The sequence below is a fragment of the Girardinichthys multiradiatus genome, chromosome 19, assembly GCF_021462225.1.
Source record: "Girardinichthys multiradiatus isolate DD_20200921_A chromosome 19, DD_fGirMul_XY1, whole genome shotgun sequence".
Taxonomy (NCBI): Eukaryota; Metazoa; Chordata; class Actinopteri; order Cyprinodontiformes; family Goodeidae; genus Girardinichthys; species Girardinichthys multiradiatus.
Window position 1 is genome coordinate 26,743,367 of NC_061811.1, and position 17,337 is coordinate 26,760,703.

Consider the following 17,337-nt stretch of genomic DNA (forward strand, 5'->3'; position numbering starts at 1 on the left):
CTGATGAGCACCATGTGCGCTTTGTTTTCTTTATGTTCCTGCCCCAAAGCCAGTTAGGTGATGCCATATTGTTTTCCACATTGGAAAAACAGCATTGTTTCTTTTTTCCCAGTTAAGAACAGTATAATCTATTGAGCACCAGTTAGACATAATAAAAATGACGTAAAAGCTTTATGTAAAGTTAGTTTGGTTTGTTCATGCTAAAAGCCATCTCATTTATCCCTACTGAGCTTAAAAAAATACAGCCCCTTCTTAACCATGGTTTCTTTTTTCATTGGTTCTTCAAACAGGCTGCCCACTGTAATCCATAGGGCTATTGTTGACAGTGAACACTTTGAATTGGTCTCTCTTTTATCCCTTCTGCCTCTTTAATCTTTATTTCCTTTTATGTCAACAAGACATGGCTTGTTGGATTTCACTAAAGTTTATATTCATGCACAAAGCCAGTGATCGAGGAAAACACAACACCTTAGTAAATACTTCTTGTTTCCCTTTTTTGCATAACTTTGCTGTTTTCTATTGTATTTTCTGGATCATTTAACACAACCATCTGCGTTTGAATCTTCTGGATTCACGCTAATATCCATCTCATAGTGTTGTTCCAGTGTACATATAGAGTTTCTCCAACTTCTCATGTGGATTTTGATTCAAGTGCGTATCCCAATTGAAGTGAACAGAAATCAAATCTAATAGCAACTCTTCAACAGTGTTGAAAAGGTTTTTCTGCTTACATGAAGTGGAAAATTATTTCATCAGTGAAAAAAAACCTCCACGGATTGAATTTCAGGCCTAAAAGTGTCATGTGTCGTAAAATTACGCAAAATAGTTAAATAGTTATAGATTAGATATGACCTTTTTATATATGCAACTGCATTAAACAAGCAGATAAACCAATAAGCCTGAACATAACTCAAGTCAAATTTTGTACAATTTAGACAGCCACATTATCATTTTTAATTGCACTTCTACAAAGTAAAAATATGCCTGATTTTGGCTCAGGGTTACTTATGGTGGATACAAATGCAGGATGGAATATTTGAAAATAGCTGTAATTTATAAATAGAAGATTTATTTAATAATATCCTTGGACAGAGGAGCTTTTATAATTACTAAGGACACATAAAAAGTAAAAATCACAGTAAATTTTATCTGAGGATCTTTATGCTCAGACAGCACCTGCACTTACCCTGACGATCTGGCTCCTGACTCCACTTTGAGCTACCTATCGTTAGTACGACATGAGCTGTATTATGTTCTCGATCCTCAGCTTTGTGTTGTTGCTTTCCTTTAAGCAGGATTCCTATTTGTTCATAAATCTAGTGAACATGAAAAGTAAACATGGAGGACTTTGCTGTTTACCAAGATCATTAGTAAATATAAGACTGCTCACTGCTTTCCTTTCTGTGTTGCCAATAAGCAACCACCCATCATTTTGAGATATTACCATTATAAAGGTTGTTTTGTTGACTGAACAATCCTTTTGTTATTTTATACAATTTGTTGATACGCTCTGCTGTTACAAATGCTGTGTCATTATCCATACATTTCTGTTTAAGAGAGCAAGGACTCTGTAGGCTCTTTTTGTGTGGGACCTGTTTTAGAAAAGTATATTTTAAGATTACTCATCACCTGATTGTGATTTGTTTTTCTTTCATACTTTCAAGATTTTATGATTGTTGGGCTCTAAAATAAAATCAAAAGTGCCCTTTCAATATTCAATGTGTTACCTGATGTTCTCTGTACTTAGATTTTGTTTCCTCTGTATTAGATTACTTAAAATTGTTGCCATTCATGGCTAGGTTTCACATATTTTTTCTGTTAGCTAATTTGCCCATGACTTCAGCAACTGCATGAAGGTTGCTTTGAAAGTTTTAGGTGTTCAAAGAAGCTGTCCATCATGAGCAATAGTACAATAAAACAAAGACTGACATCAAGTTAGCCTACCTTAAATACAAGTGTAATGTTATTCTTTCTTCTTACTTTTTACTGTGCCATTGTGTGAATGCCTGAACAATGAGGATGTCCTGGTTAATTTTCTCTCTCTCTCGCTCTGTACTTTCCCAGGTAGGGCAGTTCAGTCAATTTCTCCATGAATGTACGTCACAATGATGATGACAGACCAGATTCCACTGGACTTGGCTCCGCCCCGCCTCCTGAGCGCAGACCTCTCTCTCATGCCTCGCATGGTTAACAGTGACGCAGCGCAGCAGGTACATATACCTTTTCACACTCACACACATCTGTCATCTGAACACTTGCCCTTGTAGTTCCAACCCTCAAATACAGCCACATTCTTCTTTTAGCATCCCTGTGTTGCGGTTATACACATTGTGATTCACACTAGTGTTAATGTCAAGCTGTCTCACAGGCTCTTCCCTTTGTTGTCGTTTCATCTCAAGTCTCATGTGTTGTTGCTCCAGGTGTGGAAGAGCTGCCAAGATCTTGCTGTAAAAATAAAATAGTCATTAGTTGGAGCAAGAATGAGCTCCTAGAAAGATGAGGACATAGAGAAATGCAACGTCAAGTCAAGCCATTTTTGCAGGTGATCACCGGATATCTTCTGTGTTCTGTGCAACATAAAGTTTAGCTGGAAAAAGAAAGAAAAACTCTTAGAAGCATGGAAAACTGTCCTTACTTCAAACAGCGCAGAGGGTTTTCTGCAACATTTGCCCTATTGTTGTCCTGCTGATCTTCCAGACATCTTGCTGTAGGTTTGTTGGAATATCCAAGCCAGAAGCCTGTAGCACGTGGCAAACATGCTTGCTGAGGATTTGTATGAAATACTTTGGAAAAAGAGTTAAGTGGATTCTGCTGAACTTTCTTCAAAGGCAGCTGGATCACTTTCAAAGCACAACACCTCAACTGAGATCCGTGCAGGAAAAGGCAAGCGATCACACAAATTAAAATCATCACAGTTTAAAGACACTTTAAATACTTTGTCACAGAAATGTTTTTATACTGTGAGCCTTTGGTAGAACAGTGATGGGACTGTTTTTGTATCATCTCTGGCCTCTTCCCTCGCAGCCCAGAGGAAGTATGTTGGGAGTGTTTTGGCTGCGACAAGTTACAGTTATGCGGGGGGTTTTGGCTGTAGTACACAGCAGTTAGGGAGCTCTTTTTATCGCAACACCCTGCTGTTTAAACTTGGTGCCCGGTGTGGAATCAAGGCTCTAGACCGATGATTATACAGATTTGACTCAGCATATTTGTGTCCACGTGTGTGTATATTTGTTTTATCTGTCTGTGTCGTATTTTGTGTATTTGTGTTTCTTACCCTTTTAGCATTTGTGTAGGCACTGTAGTGTCTGTGTTGAGTCTGAATACATCCTTAAGTGCTTGTCTGTCAGTTTTCTCAATATTTGTGTTTACCGGCCTACATTGTTTAAAATGTTGCTGCTGGTACCACGGCCAGTTCTGGACTAGTGACCCCTCCCCCGTACATACACATGGAGACACGTAGCTTGTACCTGCGAGTACTGCTTAGCTGATTCAAGAGCTCTCTAACATAAGAAAATAGAAGAATGGCATTCAGAATGTGTTTTTATCTAGCCTTCTGCCATGGGTGACTATTAATGACTTACATCAGGAGCACAGTGATGTCACACCATGTAGGAGAGAAGTCGCTACAAATTAGGTTTTCAGTAACATTTTAAAACAAAAATGATTATTTTGTATTGTGAATTGCCATTAGCATCTAATTTGCAAATAGCACTATATACAGTGCAGTTATCATTACTAGCTGTAGAAAGTTGTCTCTTTGTGTATTCCTCATTGTGTCTATTCTGAAAGCTCAAAAGGGTATAACAGATCAACTTTGCTGTAGTCCTGTCAGCCTTCCTGTTATCTGCAGAAGTCTTGCTCTCTGTTTGAATAGCAGTCTGAATAAAAGGCTGTGTAATTAGCTTTTTGTATCTCTATGGTTCCTCTGACCATATTTTGTAAGACCTTGCAGACACTGAAAATGGGTAACTTTGTGTCCTCCTCCTTCGGTGATTACTTACACACTGAAGAGTGTTATTGTAGGGATAATCTGTTACCCATTATTAATGGGGCTTTCGTTGATCTAGAAAATGTCCAATTCTGTTATGTTTCAACTCTCTGGTCACTGGTCAGGTCAGGTCTTTAGTGACATTTTTCACCTAACAAGTAGGTTCCTATCGTACAGTTCTGTTGATTTTAGTTGCCACTCCTCTCACTCCTACCAACAGGATCCCATGTAGGGGTTTTCTCCATCTGTAGGTGCCCAGTACTATGCTGGGGTTCCCATGGCAACAACAGCCGCTGCAGCAGACAGAGCAGGAAGTGTGTATGTGTGTGTGAGAGGAGCATGTTGGTGCTGAGATGGGAGAAGATGCAGAGACCACAGGAGGAACGGATGATATGAGGCTTGAACAACGGCTCACCTGTGGCACATAGACAGAGCCGTGCTTGTGTGTGCATGCATGCAGGTCCCCGAATACGTGTGTGTGTGTGCTTGTGTGTGTGTGCTATGGAGGGTCACCTGTTTCATGTCTACAGCCACGTGTACACTCTCAACAATCTGAATACGGAGAATATGATGGTAAGGTGTTTGGATGCTCACTTCGGGCATATTTGGAAGAAGAAGACCCACCCAGCAGTCAGTGTCATTTACTTCGCGTTCATTAATGTGTGTGCTCACTATTCTGTCTGTGGGACTGGGATATATGCTGATGTATTTGTCTGTTTCGGATCTCCTCTGTTCCCTTCAAAGATAAAACCTGTTCTCAGATCAAGGTGTGTGTCCTAAAGCAGTTCTTTCTCTTAATTTTCTTTTTAACATCTCATTCATATGTGTAAGCGCCACACTATGATTCTATAGTAAGCGTGGCTCTGGAAATTATGTAATGGATGTGTGTATTTACACTTTCTCTCTTGATACTTTCTTTATTCGCTTTATCTTACAATGTTTGTTTTTTTTGTCTTCGTGTTTTGGCGCAGGTGATTCTGGTGCAGGTGAACCCGGGGGAGACGTTCACCATCCGGGCGGAGGACGGCTCGCTGCAATGCATCCAGGGTCAGTCTTCACTTATGACATTATATTATCTGATTACAGTGGGGCCTGGCCACCACTCTCATTTGTGTATCTGTGATTGAGAATTTTCCATCAGTTTATTCGTTGGCTATCTTCATGTGTTCACGCTAGATTTTTAAACTGGAAATGCATCAAACTAGGGTTTTCTTACAAACCATTTTTAGACACACAAAGCTATTTTAACCAACACAAATGATAATTACTATATTGCAAATTATGTTTTACGTTTTTGTGGAAAATATAATGAAAGAATGCAGCTTTTGGCAGTTTGCAAATTCTCATATATGGAGATTAAACAGGCAATACTACTACATTAACACATAAATGCATTTATATATATAATTAAGGATGTCCCGATCAGGATTCTTAGGCCTGATACTGAGTCCGAGTCGAATTAATTCAGTCAGCAATTACTTAAAATAAATGCTATGCTCCTTACTCACTCACCAATGATTTTCGCAGTGCTGCAGTGTCCATCTGGGCTTTCTGCAGGTCAGCCTCAAAATGCGGCTCCAACACGGATTAACTCTCTTAAGAGAGCTACAATGTCTTAAAAAACATGTCACCTGAAACATACAGCTACAATTTTTAATAAACCCATGTCTCGCTCCTGCTAATCTTTCGTTGTTTCTATATGAAGCTCCTTGCTTTTGTTCTAAGCTAATGCTAGCATGTTTTGCGTGACTTGTTGATGTAATTTGGCTTGGGACTTATTTCAATGTGATTTTAGTTAATTGGAAAAAGTTGCAGAGAAAGTTTTTCTCCTGTTTCCTTCACAGAGTGCATCGATCGTTATGAAATTTAATGACTAGTCTTTCAGCTGCGCTCTGCACAGCTCTCAAGTGACACTGTGGAAGAGTGCAGAGCAGGTCACAGGACACAAGTGTCCTTCCTCGATGGGATTGGAGAATGACTGTAACATTGTGATATAAAACAAAGCAAAAAAGATTGCCAGTAGAGACATGGGGATAAACCAGAGTCTCCAGATGATACTCCAGTGTCCCTCTAATCTCAGAATTATGAGGATTAGCAGAAGGGGATACAGATGATAACATTTTGAGAATGACACACAGCAATTTTAGCTGTATTTCAAGGACTGAATTTATTTGGACAGCCAGCATGAGAACAGCGACAAAAAGGTCTGCCACATATAGAGGGAAACCCATCCCAATATCTAACACATATTGCTCTGGTGAAATGCTGTTGGCCAAGCTCACTTTGAATGCACACATGCTCCAATGGATTCGCAATATGATCAAAAAAGGGGGGGTTGATTTGTGTTCACTGCAGAACAAAGATCTGAAAGGGGTTAAAGACTGACAGCAAGGGTGCAGCACCCTATACAGTCTCTCTTGCTCTGGCTTGAGCATTGTAAAGTATGTAAAAGTCTTACATTGTTAAAGAAAACAAAGTTTGTTAGATAATTAGAATAATATGCACAGTTTACAGACTGTGTACACAAAAATAGACCTTTAGTTAAATAAAGTCATATTTTAAACTTTGGCCGCATGCGTTGCTGTGGGTGTGGCTTACAAAATCAGAGACTGTAGACCAAAAAACATGTACAGGAAACTGAGCTTTCTCATTCATTATTTAAAAAAGCCCTGATCAGGACCCTAAGTTGAGGCATGTGATCACATCGTGACATTCCTACATATAGGTGAAGGGAAAAGAAGCTGTGTGTCTGGAGAGTCTGAGTTCAAAGTTGTTTTTGCTGCAATAAAACATGCAAAATCTCCTGAATATTACCTAACTGCAGTCTTTTAGATTTGTCAATAATCTAAATATAAGTTGGTGGAAACATAATAATGACAGTTTGCATTTAAAGGCCTTTTTCCTCTGAATTAAAAGAAACTGAGCATTGATGACAGATGTGGAAAGATTAGGCTGCCATAGCTCCACTCTGGCTGTATCTGATATCAGTAAATGAAGACTGTAAATGTATGCCACTTTAGAAGCTCGTAAAGATGGAAGGAGTTGGCAGTAATGTGGGATTTCCCCCCGACTCCTCTGGAATTGTCTTACTTCAAGGATGTCAGACAGCAGCTTTGAAAGGATGCTTTTGTTTTCTTCTTGATCTCTTTCTCCTCTGCCAATCACTGTTTTCTTCCTTCAATCTTTCTTTGGCCTCCGACTTGTGAGAAAGCAGTTTTGGCTCCGACACAGACTGCCGCCCCTCTTGTAAAACCCTCACCACCACAGCACGCCGTGTTGTAGCAAACAACAGCCTTCCTCTTCTCCTCTAACCACTGTGTAATTAAATTTTTTTCCCTGAAATCAGAGGGATTGCCTCAGGCAAACCTTTGGGCAGAGCTAATGGCAGATAGAAGCAGCACATGGTGGGATGGATGGTTGCAAATACACAAGTGACGCACAGAATCAAAGATTAGGTGAAAAGACAGATGACAGGAAAACTGTATTCATATAATACACAAAAGAGAGAAAATCCCGATCTCCTTTTGCAGAAGGATACTGTATTGATCCCGTTGGGGTCTTGTGCTGGTTTATTTGTCTGATTGCATGTGTGCGCTTCCCCTTGAAAAGGCAAAGATTGTCCGAGTGTGCTTTTGGTGGGAGGTCTGCAGCTCAGCCTCATATTAATGTGGATATTATTTACATTAAAGGAGCACAAACACACATACAAGAACAAACTCCAGTTCTTTTCCTCTAACCTTCATTAGAGGAGGTCAGCGGGTTTTATGAGAGGTGGAGTGTGGCGGTGGGTTTTGAAGGCAGACTGAATCCCCTCTTCAGACAGGCTCTGTGTGATTACTGAGACCTCAGAGCTCAGTGTTTGCACTCGCCTGTGTACTTGTGTGTTTGCACTTTAGCAAGCAAGGTGTGCGTGTAACTTTGCAGAGGGAGGTTGCTGAGACCTCGGGGCACAAGCAGGGACCAGATTTTAGGTAAAACAACCTCTGTTGAGCTGTTGCTCTGCGGTGTAAACATGCACACAAACACGGATGCCCTCTGCCAAGACTGATCCTGTCTGGAGAGGTCAGGGCCAAAAGACTTTTTTTCATGTGGACCTTTGACTTCACTTCATCTCACTTTGTGTTTTACTCTTCGGCCTCTGCTCCTGTTGATTATTACCTGATCTGGCATTAATGTCAGGATTTCTGCATTAATGTCAGGATTCCTACACTCTAGGAATTGCTGGCTCAAAAACAACACGGTTTGCAATATTTTTGATAAACTGGTCCTGGGTAAAATATTGACCGAGAAACCCCCTGGTTGATTTGTGTTGTGGGTTTGACCCACTATCCTGATTCTCAACCACCCGTAAAAGGAATTAAAGTGATCTGTGTTTAAAGTTAAGGCTTTAAAAAATACAGTTGGCCAAACATGTAATATTTGGGTTAAACTGAATTATTTTAATGAACAGACAAGGCAATTTGGATAATACGTTTAACACTATACATTTATTCATAATATACAATAATATATTATAAAATATTGCATATCTGTTTAAGGCATTGGCCTTAAACCCAGAAATTTCTTGTGTGTAACCATCAAATACTATGGAACATTTTGAAACAGGATGTATAAAATCAAATCATTCCGAGCAAATGTAGATTTTATTAGATTATTTCAGTCATATGCTTCAGTTTTCTTCCTTCCCTTCCAGCTGTCTTGTAGCTTTGCTCTTTTGCTGCTTTTTCTTTAGGTGTAGCTTTGTGTGTCTCAGTGAATGAGTTGAAGCTAATCTCTTCTCTTCCTGTATCTGTCTGCTAATTAGCAAGTTCTGTGTGAATATGCTGGTGTCTGCGTGTCTCTGTGCCCGTTCTAAACAACCTGACCTGTCAATGCCCCCCACCCGTTTCACACACACAGTCTGTAATCTCCGTCTCCACCGTTTTCGGACCACCCCCCAAACTCCCCTCTCTCTGTCCTTTCCTCCCTCCCCCACTAAGACCGTTCCCCTGAGCTTTCCCACACTCACATCAAAGGCGGCGCTCTGGAGGGTGTGTTAGAGCACCCTGCTCTGGAATTTGAGTGTGTTGCCATGCGTTTGCTTGCGTGTGTGTCTTTGTGTGTTTTACAAGGTCGAGTTAGTTGACTGGGCTGTTCGGTCTTTTTTTTTATGAGGGATGATGAGGCCAGAGGGGTTGGGAGGAGATGGAGGATAACACAGGATAGAGCTTCCCCACCACAGAGGATGTGACATCACAGTGCTTAGGTGGCAGCATATCAACCTAGGGTTTTCGTTTCACATCTAATAATTTGTGATGTAGCCAAAAATGAACAGTATTCAATTGTTAGTTATTATATGGCTGCTAAAACCATGTTCCACCTGCTCTCTGCTGCAGTTTTCCTAGCTTTGGACAGCTTTTTTCAAACAAGTCATGGTTCTGCGTGACCTCCGTGGTGTGTGGTCAACGCCGTCTCTGCGTACATGTCATTCTGCATGTTTTCTTTGGATAAACCAGATGGAGAATCAAGGTCTGGTTTGTGTTTTGCCAGCAGATGTTGGCTGATCCGCTGTCTTTGTGTCTTGACTGTTAGTTACTCCCTGTCAATGTCCAGCTGCACCTCGGGTCAGTTATTATTTTACTTTTTCTAAACTCATTTTAAAACTAATGTATTGCTCTTATTAAACTGTTCCAATAACGATCAAGGCCTAGAATCATTGTTGTCAAACGTCTTCTAAAATGAACTCTCTATCCTTCTCTATTCTATCGGTGAGAACCTTCTGCATTAAGAATGATGGCTAAAGGCACTACTGTTTTAATGAAGATATTTTCCTTTTGTCTTTTTTGTTTCCAGATAACTTGCTGTCTTATTACTCAAGGGCACAGATTCTTTAATGAAAAGTGGATGAATACAATTAGAGCTGTGCATTGCTATATCGAGTGCAATAATGTAATTAATTGTAAAGGACTGCTGGGACGCATTACTTAGTCGCATACCATGTTTCAAGCATCATGCATTCATGCTTTGTATGCTAATAACATATTTGGCTAGTTGAATGGAGTCTAATCTGATATTGTGCATTGCTAATTACAAATAGTATTCTTTGTTTTTTTTTTAACAGGCCCCTTGTAGTAATGCTCTGCTAAGAAACACTACCACAAGGTGGCAATAATGCACCAAGTTGTTTGCCAACTGCAATTAAACGTTTTCAGGATGAAGCTGCTAACTTTAGTACAATGCTGACTGCCATGTATAAAAGATAAGGTGAGAACTGTAGCCCTGGGTGAGCTTTATTTTTACTAGCAGAAGACAAAGTTGCACCTACCTGTGACCTCTGCTCCAACAAAGGGTTTTTTAGCAGCAGGACTTCAGAATAATTTCCTTTTTTCACCATTCAGTTCCTTTAGTTCATTGTTTGGCAAATTGTAGATTCAAAAAAAGTTGGTAAAATGTCAGCTGAAACATAAGAACAGTATGACGGAAAATTTTGCCGTTTCTGAAAACCTTTTACAGCCTTTGATATAGCTTGATACCAGCAATTGGCCCATATTACTACTAAATTAAAAGAAACTTAAGCTTTGCTCTGGCCTCAAATTGAAATTTTGCATCTCCTAGATATATTCAGCATTTATTTGTTCAGAATCACGTTCTAATAACAGCTTGAGAGACACTTCCTGAAGTTGGTGTTGGAAGGAAAAAAAAAGATTCTTAAATTGTACTTTTGCACAAAATGGCATTTCCTAACTAACATCCGTTTTTCATTTTATGAACACTTTGTACCGGCCACAAACTGTTATAAAATAGTCAATTTTCATTTCTTACTAATCAATTACTGCACTCTGTAATTAATTAGATAACATCTGTATTTAAAATTGTGTTTGACCAGAAACATTGACCAACTTTGATGTGGGATAAATTTGTGTTCTCAGCATCCTGATTTGGGGATGAAAGAGTGAGAAATAATGTGATTATTTTTTTTTTTTTGTTGGTTTCCCTTAGCCTTCTGCTTTGATTTAAGTTAGTTTGTGTGAGTTTTTCCCTACTTCTCTTAGATGGATACTGCTGATATTGCTTTTGCTGGGCTCACTGCATTGCTACAGAAGCTTCCTGAGGTTTTCTTTTTGCCCAACCTCTAGCCAAAGTGTGCACTTCTACACTCACGAGCCTTTGATGTAAATGGAAATAGCTGGTTAAGAGAAATGTGGTGGAAAGTCCTGCAGCCTGTGTTTACTTCGAGCCAGATGGCTCTAAACAAGCTGGGGGAGAAGACACAAATACATTTTTCTCCGAAGGGCTTAATTTAGTGCTCTGTTCTGGACTGTCCCATTGCTGCTTGTAACCAGAATGGGTTATTTTAGATTCCTCTTCAAACTTGCCTTGAATCCATATCCCTCTCATGTGGGGCAGCCTGACAGGTTTACTTAATGAAAACTGTTGTGTTGAACAATTTCAATTTAATTTATTTATATAGTGCCAATTCACAACACATGTTGTCTCAAGGCACTTCACAACAGTCAGGTACATACATTCCAATTAATCCTAACCATTGAACAGTGCAGTCAGATTCAGTTATTTATTCAAATTGGATAAAAGTTTTTCTGTCTCAGGAAACCCAGCAGATTGCATCCAGTCAGTGACTTGCAACATTCACTCCTCCTGGATGAGCATGTAGAGACAGTGGACAGTCACTGGCGTTGACTTTGCAGCAATCCCTCATACTGAGCATGCATGTAGCAACAGTGGAGAGGAAAAACTCCCTTTTAACAGGAAGAAACCTCCAGCAGAACCAGGCTCAGTGTGAGCGGCCATCTGCCACGACCGACTGGAGGTTAGAGAGAACAGAGCAGAGTTGTTGCCAGCAGAAGCTCAGACGATGCCCCTCTCCAGAAAGGTGTCACAGGTAGACACAGAGCCAGGCCAGGTGTAGCTTCTAGGAAGAAAATAGAGAGAACAAAGTTAAAAGCTGAAATAACAGCAAATAATGTAAAATTGGAGAGTAGTGTGAGAATGTAGCGAAGAGGGTGAAAGTGGTCATTATGTCCTCCAGCAGCCTAAGCCTATAGCAGCATAACTACACAGAAAGTTTCAGTTCAGATTATTTAGTTAAACGGCGCTTATTTACAACAATGTCGTCTCAAGGAACCCCACAAAAGGTCCCACTGATGGTCATTGTTATACTAAAAACCACAAGGATTGGGATACCTCTCTCTGTCTGACTGATTATAACCATTGGAAAAGAGAAGGGGTCATACAGGTAGCAGAAATTGAGGTTGTGTTTGCACCTCAACCATAACTGAGCAGGTTTTGGCTAAACCTGACTCCCCCTTACTCCAACCAACAGGGAGGGAGGAAGGCTAAGCCACTCTAACTATGAGCTTTATCAAAAAGGAATGTTTTAAGCCTAGCCTTAAAAGTAGACAGGGTGTCTGCCTCACGGACTAAAGCTGGGTGTTGGTTCCACAGGAGAGGAGCCTGATAACTAAAGGATCTGCCTCCCATTCTACTTCTAGAGACTCTAGGAACCACCAGTAAACCTGCAGTCTGAGAACGAAGTGCTCTGTTAGGAACATATGGAACAATCAGATCTTTGATGTATGATGGAGCTAGATCATTAAAGGCTTTATATGTGAGGAGGAGAATTTTAAATTCTATTCTGGATTTAACAGGGAGCCAATGAAGGGAAGCTAAAATAGGAGAAATACAATCTCTCTTTTTAATTTTCATCAGAACTCTTGCTGCAGCATTTTGAATCAGCTGAAGGTTTTTAATTGCATTTTGTGGACATCCTGATAGTAAAGAATTACAATAGTCCAGCCTTGAAGTAACAAATGCATGGACTAGTTTTTCAGCATCACTCCTGGATAGGATATTTCTAATTTTGGCAATGTTCTGGAGGTGAAAGAAGGAAATCCTAGAAACCTGTTTAATATGGGATTTAAATGACATGTCTTGGTCAAAAATAACACCAAGGTTTTTTACTTTATTACTGGAGGTCAATTTAATGCCATCCAGGTTAAGTGATTGACTAAGAAGTTTCTTTTTTAAAGACTCCGGTCCAAAGACGACAACTTCTGTCTTGTCTGAATTTAGAAGCAGAAAATGTAAAGTCATCCAAGTTTTTATGTCTTCAAGACATGCTTGTAGTCTATCTAACTGGTTGGGCTCATCAGGATTTATGGATAAGTAAAGCCGAGTATCATCAGCGTAACAGTGAAAATTTATCCTATGCTGCCTGATAATTTGACCTATTGGAAGCATATATATAGTAAAGAGAATTGGCCCAAGTACTGAACCCTGTGGTACACCACAATTAACCCTGGAGTTTAAAGATGATTTATCATTTACATGAACAAATTGGAATCTGTCAGACAGATAAGATTTAAACCAGCCGAGCGCTGTTCCCCTGATCCCTACAGCATATTCCAGCCTTTCTAAGAGAATATTGTGATCGACTGGATCAAATGCAGCACTGAGATCTAACAGAACCAGTACAGACACAAGTCCATTATCTGAGGCCATAAGAATATCATTAGTGACTTTCAGCAGAGCTGAAACAAACAAAGGTTTGCTTTGGCTTGTCTTGTCAGCTTCAAGTATATACGACATGTTTATTAAAGGTAACTGTATTTTGTTCTGATTTTTGTAAACCTAAGGAAGTGTGTTTAATTATAGGTTAAATACATTTTTGTTAAATTATTATATTTCTGGTTAAAGTGTGAATGTTGAACATAGTTAGCACAAGCTTCCTCTAGCTGCTGACCTTAAAAGAGCCCTGACGTAAACCGAACATAGTTTGTTTAAAGCTAGCCAACATCTGTCTGTACAGCAGAAACCCAGCATTTATGTTACTAGAATACCCCATCAGTTTTTTGTGTTTATTGTAGCTAGCGTTACCAAGAGATATTGTTTTGTCTTTGCTCCATCAAACTTTGCTTTAAACTGCCATCCCGTGAATGAGGGGTTATCATGTAGGATTAATTTTTTAAGATGGATTCTGAGACTAATTGCAAAGTCAGAGATCTCAAAAAAAGAGTATTTGGCAGACAGTGCCATGAGGGATTTACCTACAAAGGAGTTACCTACATAATTGTATGGCCTCCAGGCAACTGTAAAACATGTTCCAGAGGTGTGTTTAGTATATGTGTCTCAATTTGGTGTAATGTCTCATTGCATTTGAAGAAAATGGTTGCCAGGGGAGAGGACTCTCACTCCAGGTGGTGTGTAATGGAATGTAATCCCTCTGGGCACTCATTTTGTGTTTGGATGTTTGCTTTTGTGTGGCATACCTGCTCCCCTTTTTTTCCTCCACCCTCAACATTCTCAACTCAAAAGAAACAAAGGAAAATGGAGCGGGAGTGGATTGGTTTGGTTCAGTTGGCAGAAGTTAGTTAAAACATTGACTTCAGTGTGTGTGTGTGTGTGTGTGTGTGTGCATTAGGCAGAGAGAGAGCTGATTGTTGTTATATGCCCTGCCCAGTGCTCAATTATAAACTCAATGCCCTCACAAAGTAGGTCATGAGGAGGCAGACTGAGAAAAAGAGAGTTAAAGTATCAGAGTTAAAATAAAACACAAGAATGGGGGAGGTAAATAAAAGAAGGGTTGAAAGAAATCAAGGGACAGAAGTGGAATAAGAGAACTAGGTGCTGCATGTCTGATCGTGCCATGCATTCTGGGTGAGGCCTCTTCCTTTATGCAATGACCCCAGCTACCTCTGTGCTGCTCCTGCTCCTGCTGCTGCTGGTGCTAAGTTGGTCTACTTTTACAGCTTATACTTGCTGTTCCGACTGGCCCACTTGGGCAACCTGGGAGTGGGAGTGGTCTGGGGTGGGGTGGGGGTATGAGATGGATTACTGGAACTCATGAGAATACAGTAAGACTGTGTGAAAGTGGATGTGTTTGTGAGTAGCAGCTGTGTTGAGGAGGTTGCTTGCAGAAAGTTTTCCAGACAGACCGAGACAGAAAGAAAGATCTTTTCAAGAAATGAAATTCTTGGCTCTCTTATGAAGCTCAGGGTACAGCTGGAGCAGTTCCCCATCTCTCCACTCTCATTGCCTCCTCTTCTAGTTCTCTTTCCAACCTCCTCTACTTCCTCCCTTCCTTCCTGGTCCCCTCTTTTGTCCATGATTTTCAGTCTTACTTTCACAAGTCCAGCTTATGTTTAACAGATATGCATGTTTTATTCTCATTGCCTTGCAAATGTTTTCATGCCCCCTTGAACCTTTCTCACATTGTCATGTTAGAACCACATACTTCAGTGTCTTTTGTTGGGATTTTGAATCACAAACTAGTACAAAAAAAGTTGTGATTAAAAAATAAATAAAAATCTAAAAGTTGACCCCATGAATCGAATCCCTATTGATGCAGTTATATCTGAATGTGTTTTGGGGTATATTGCTGTCAATTTGTTTTTGACTGAATGGGAAGCAGGCTGTAAACTTCAAATTTCAATTATCTCCAACCTTATCCCAAGTCTTTTGCAGCATCTAGCAGGTTTTTTTTTCCAGGAATTCCCCATATTAAGCTCCACCCATCTGACTGATCTCAACAAGGGCACCCTGAAGGCAATTTGTGGCACTTGATTTTACTTGAGGGTATGAGAGCCAAGGGGGCGGAAAACAAACGCATGCCACACAAGCCATGTTTTAGTGCTGCAGGATAGAAAATCATGCAATGCCAATATCAATTGGGAGTCAGACACATTTTCCTGATTCTTTTTTATCTATTTACCATCTTAATGTCCCCATCAGTCTTAAGCATCTGGCCACTCAGTTGTGGACATCAAGACAGAGAAAGTTTATTCCTCAGCCTAAATGCAGTATATTATTGACATGCAGAATTTCCAAGCATGGCACTTCATATAAATCCTGTAAAATAGGGCACCTAAGTAGCCCTTTGTGATTGTGATATTGCAATGACAACTTCGATTCGATATCTTGTGCAACCCTTACATTTCTTTCCACTTCACTGTTGGACACCACTTTGTGTTGTTATGTCCCATAACATACTGTGATTTTGCAAGGCACTGTTGGCTCATATTTTAACATTTTGATTGAAATGTTTATCTAAACTGCAAGGAAGAAATTGTTGCCACTGCAAGTAGTAAATGCAATGCATCAAAGAGGAGTTTGCTTTCAAAATGTGACAGAGTTCCTCTGCACAGCTGCAAGTTCCATAAATCATTGTTTACATTATGTGTGTTTAGGTTTCATAGGGAAGCCCCACTTCTTGCTGTTTTTCCCTTTGCTGTGATCACATCGGATTAGTGGAAGTGTGTGTCAGCAAGTGGGTGGGTCCAACGTGGGAGGTCAAGGAATAATCGGGGACAATGGTGAAGAAATCCTAAAGCTTACTGTTTCATGTATGCAGTGTCCACCGTATCCGATCACCTAAAACTGTAGGGCATTCACACACACATTATAGAGTCAGAAACAGAATTTCAAGAGTTTGAGGGAAAGTCCCTACTAATCTAGCTTTTCCAGTCCACTTTCTGTCTTTCCATTGATGTACGCACAACTTCTCAACTTCTTTTCTCTTCTCCCTTCTTATCGATGAGCAAACTTTTCCCGCAGCTCTCTGTGGTGGTTGGACACAAACTTGGTACTGTTCAGACTGTGACTCACACTCCAGGAATGCCCCATATTAACATGTGGAGAGATAGGAGAGAAGTATGTAGAAGGCCAGGGTGGGAGGGAAGAGGAAGTACAGCTGTGGTCCAAACACGGTGTGTTGGGTTCGGGGGCAGGGGGTCTAAAAAATAACCACTTGCTACAGTGGGTTGGTTCAGCAAGGCTGCTGGTATGTTGTGGGTTTAAGGGAAGTGAGAAAAGGAGATCGGAGTAAAATCAGGAAAGGATTTTGTGACTGAGTGTGTTTATACCCAAACAGCTGTTGCACTTCTCTTTCTCCCACTCTCCTTCCTTTGTACACATGCAGAGTTAATAAGGGAATGGATACAATGAGTCACCAGTGTCTACCCCGTGTATCTTTGTGTGCTGAGGTGCATACTTGGATTTCTGTGTGTGTGTGTGTGTGTGAATCTGCATGTTTGCGAATGAGTGATAAGCGGGGTACAGTATGCCGGATCCATGCAGCCGGGGTAGCTTGGATACCGTTCCCAAAACAAGCCTATCTGCAGGCTTGAACGGAATCACTGGTTAATGCTAGAAAGGAACAGCCAGAGCAAGAACACAAGTTGTTATGTCTGGAAGTGAATCTGCACTGAACTTTCATGTCTGAGCCGAGGTGACCGTGGTTTATGTCAGTGCACACCGTTGAAAGGTCGGTGCATTCTACAAGCATATGTGCTTTCATGTCAGCGGGGCAGTCAAAAAGTTCAGTAACATGTGGCCAGGTGTGTAACTAGAAATCT

General features: G+C 40.4%; 1 protein-coding gene across 1 annotated transcript in view; it reads left to right on the forward strand.

Annotated features, from left to right (window-relative positions):
* fndc3ba (fibronectin type III domain containing 3Ba) overlaps positions 1-17,337 on the forward strand; it is a 123,151-nt gene that overhangs the window by 27,061 nt on the left and 78,753 nt on the right. The window contains exons 2-3 of the mRNA XM_047346116.1: positions 2,065-2,210; positions 4,960-5,035. Coding sequence (XP_047202072.1) covers positions 2,094-2,210; positions 4,960-5,035 — 193 coding nt within the window. The 5' untranslated portion in view covers positions 2,065-2,093. The remainder of the gene's footprint in view (positions 1-2,064; positions 2,211-4,959; positions 5,036-17,337) is intronic.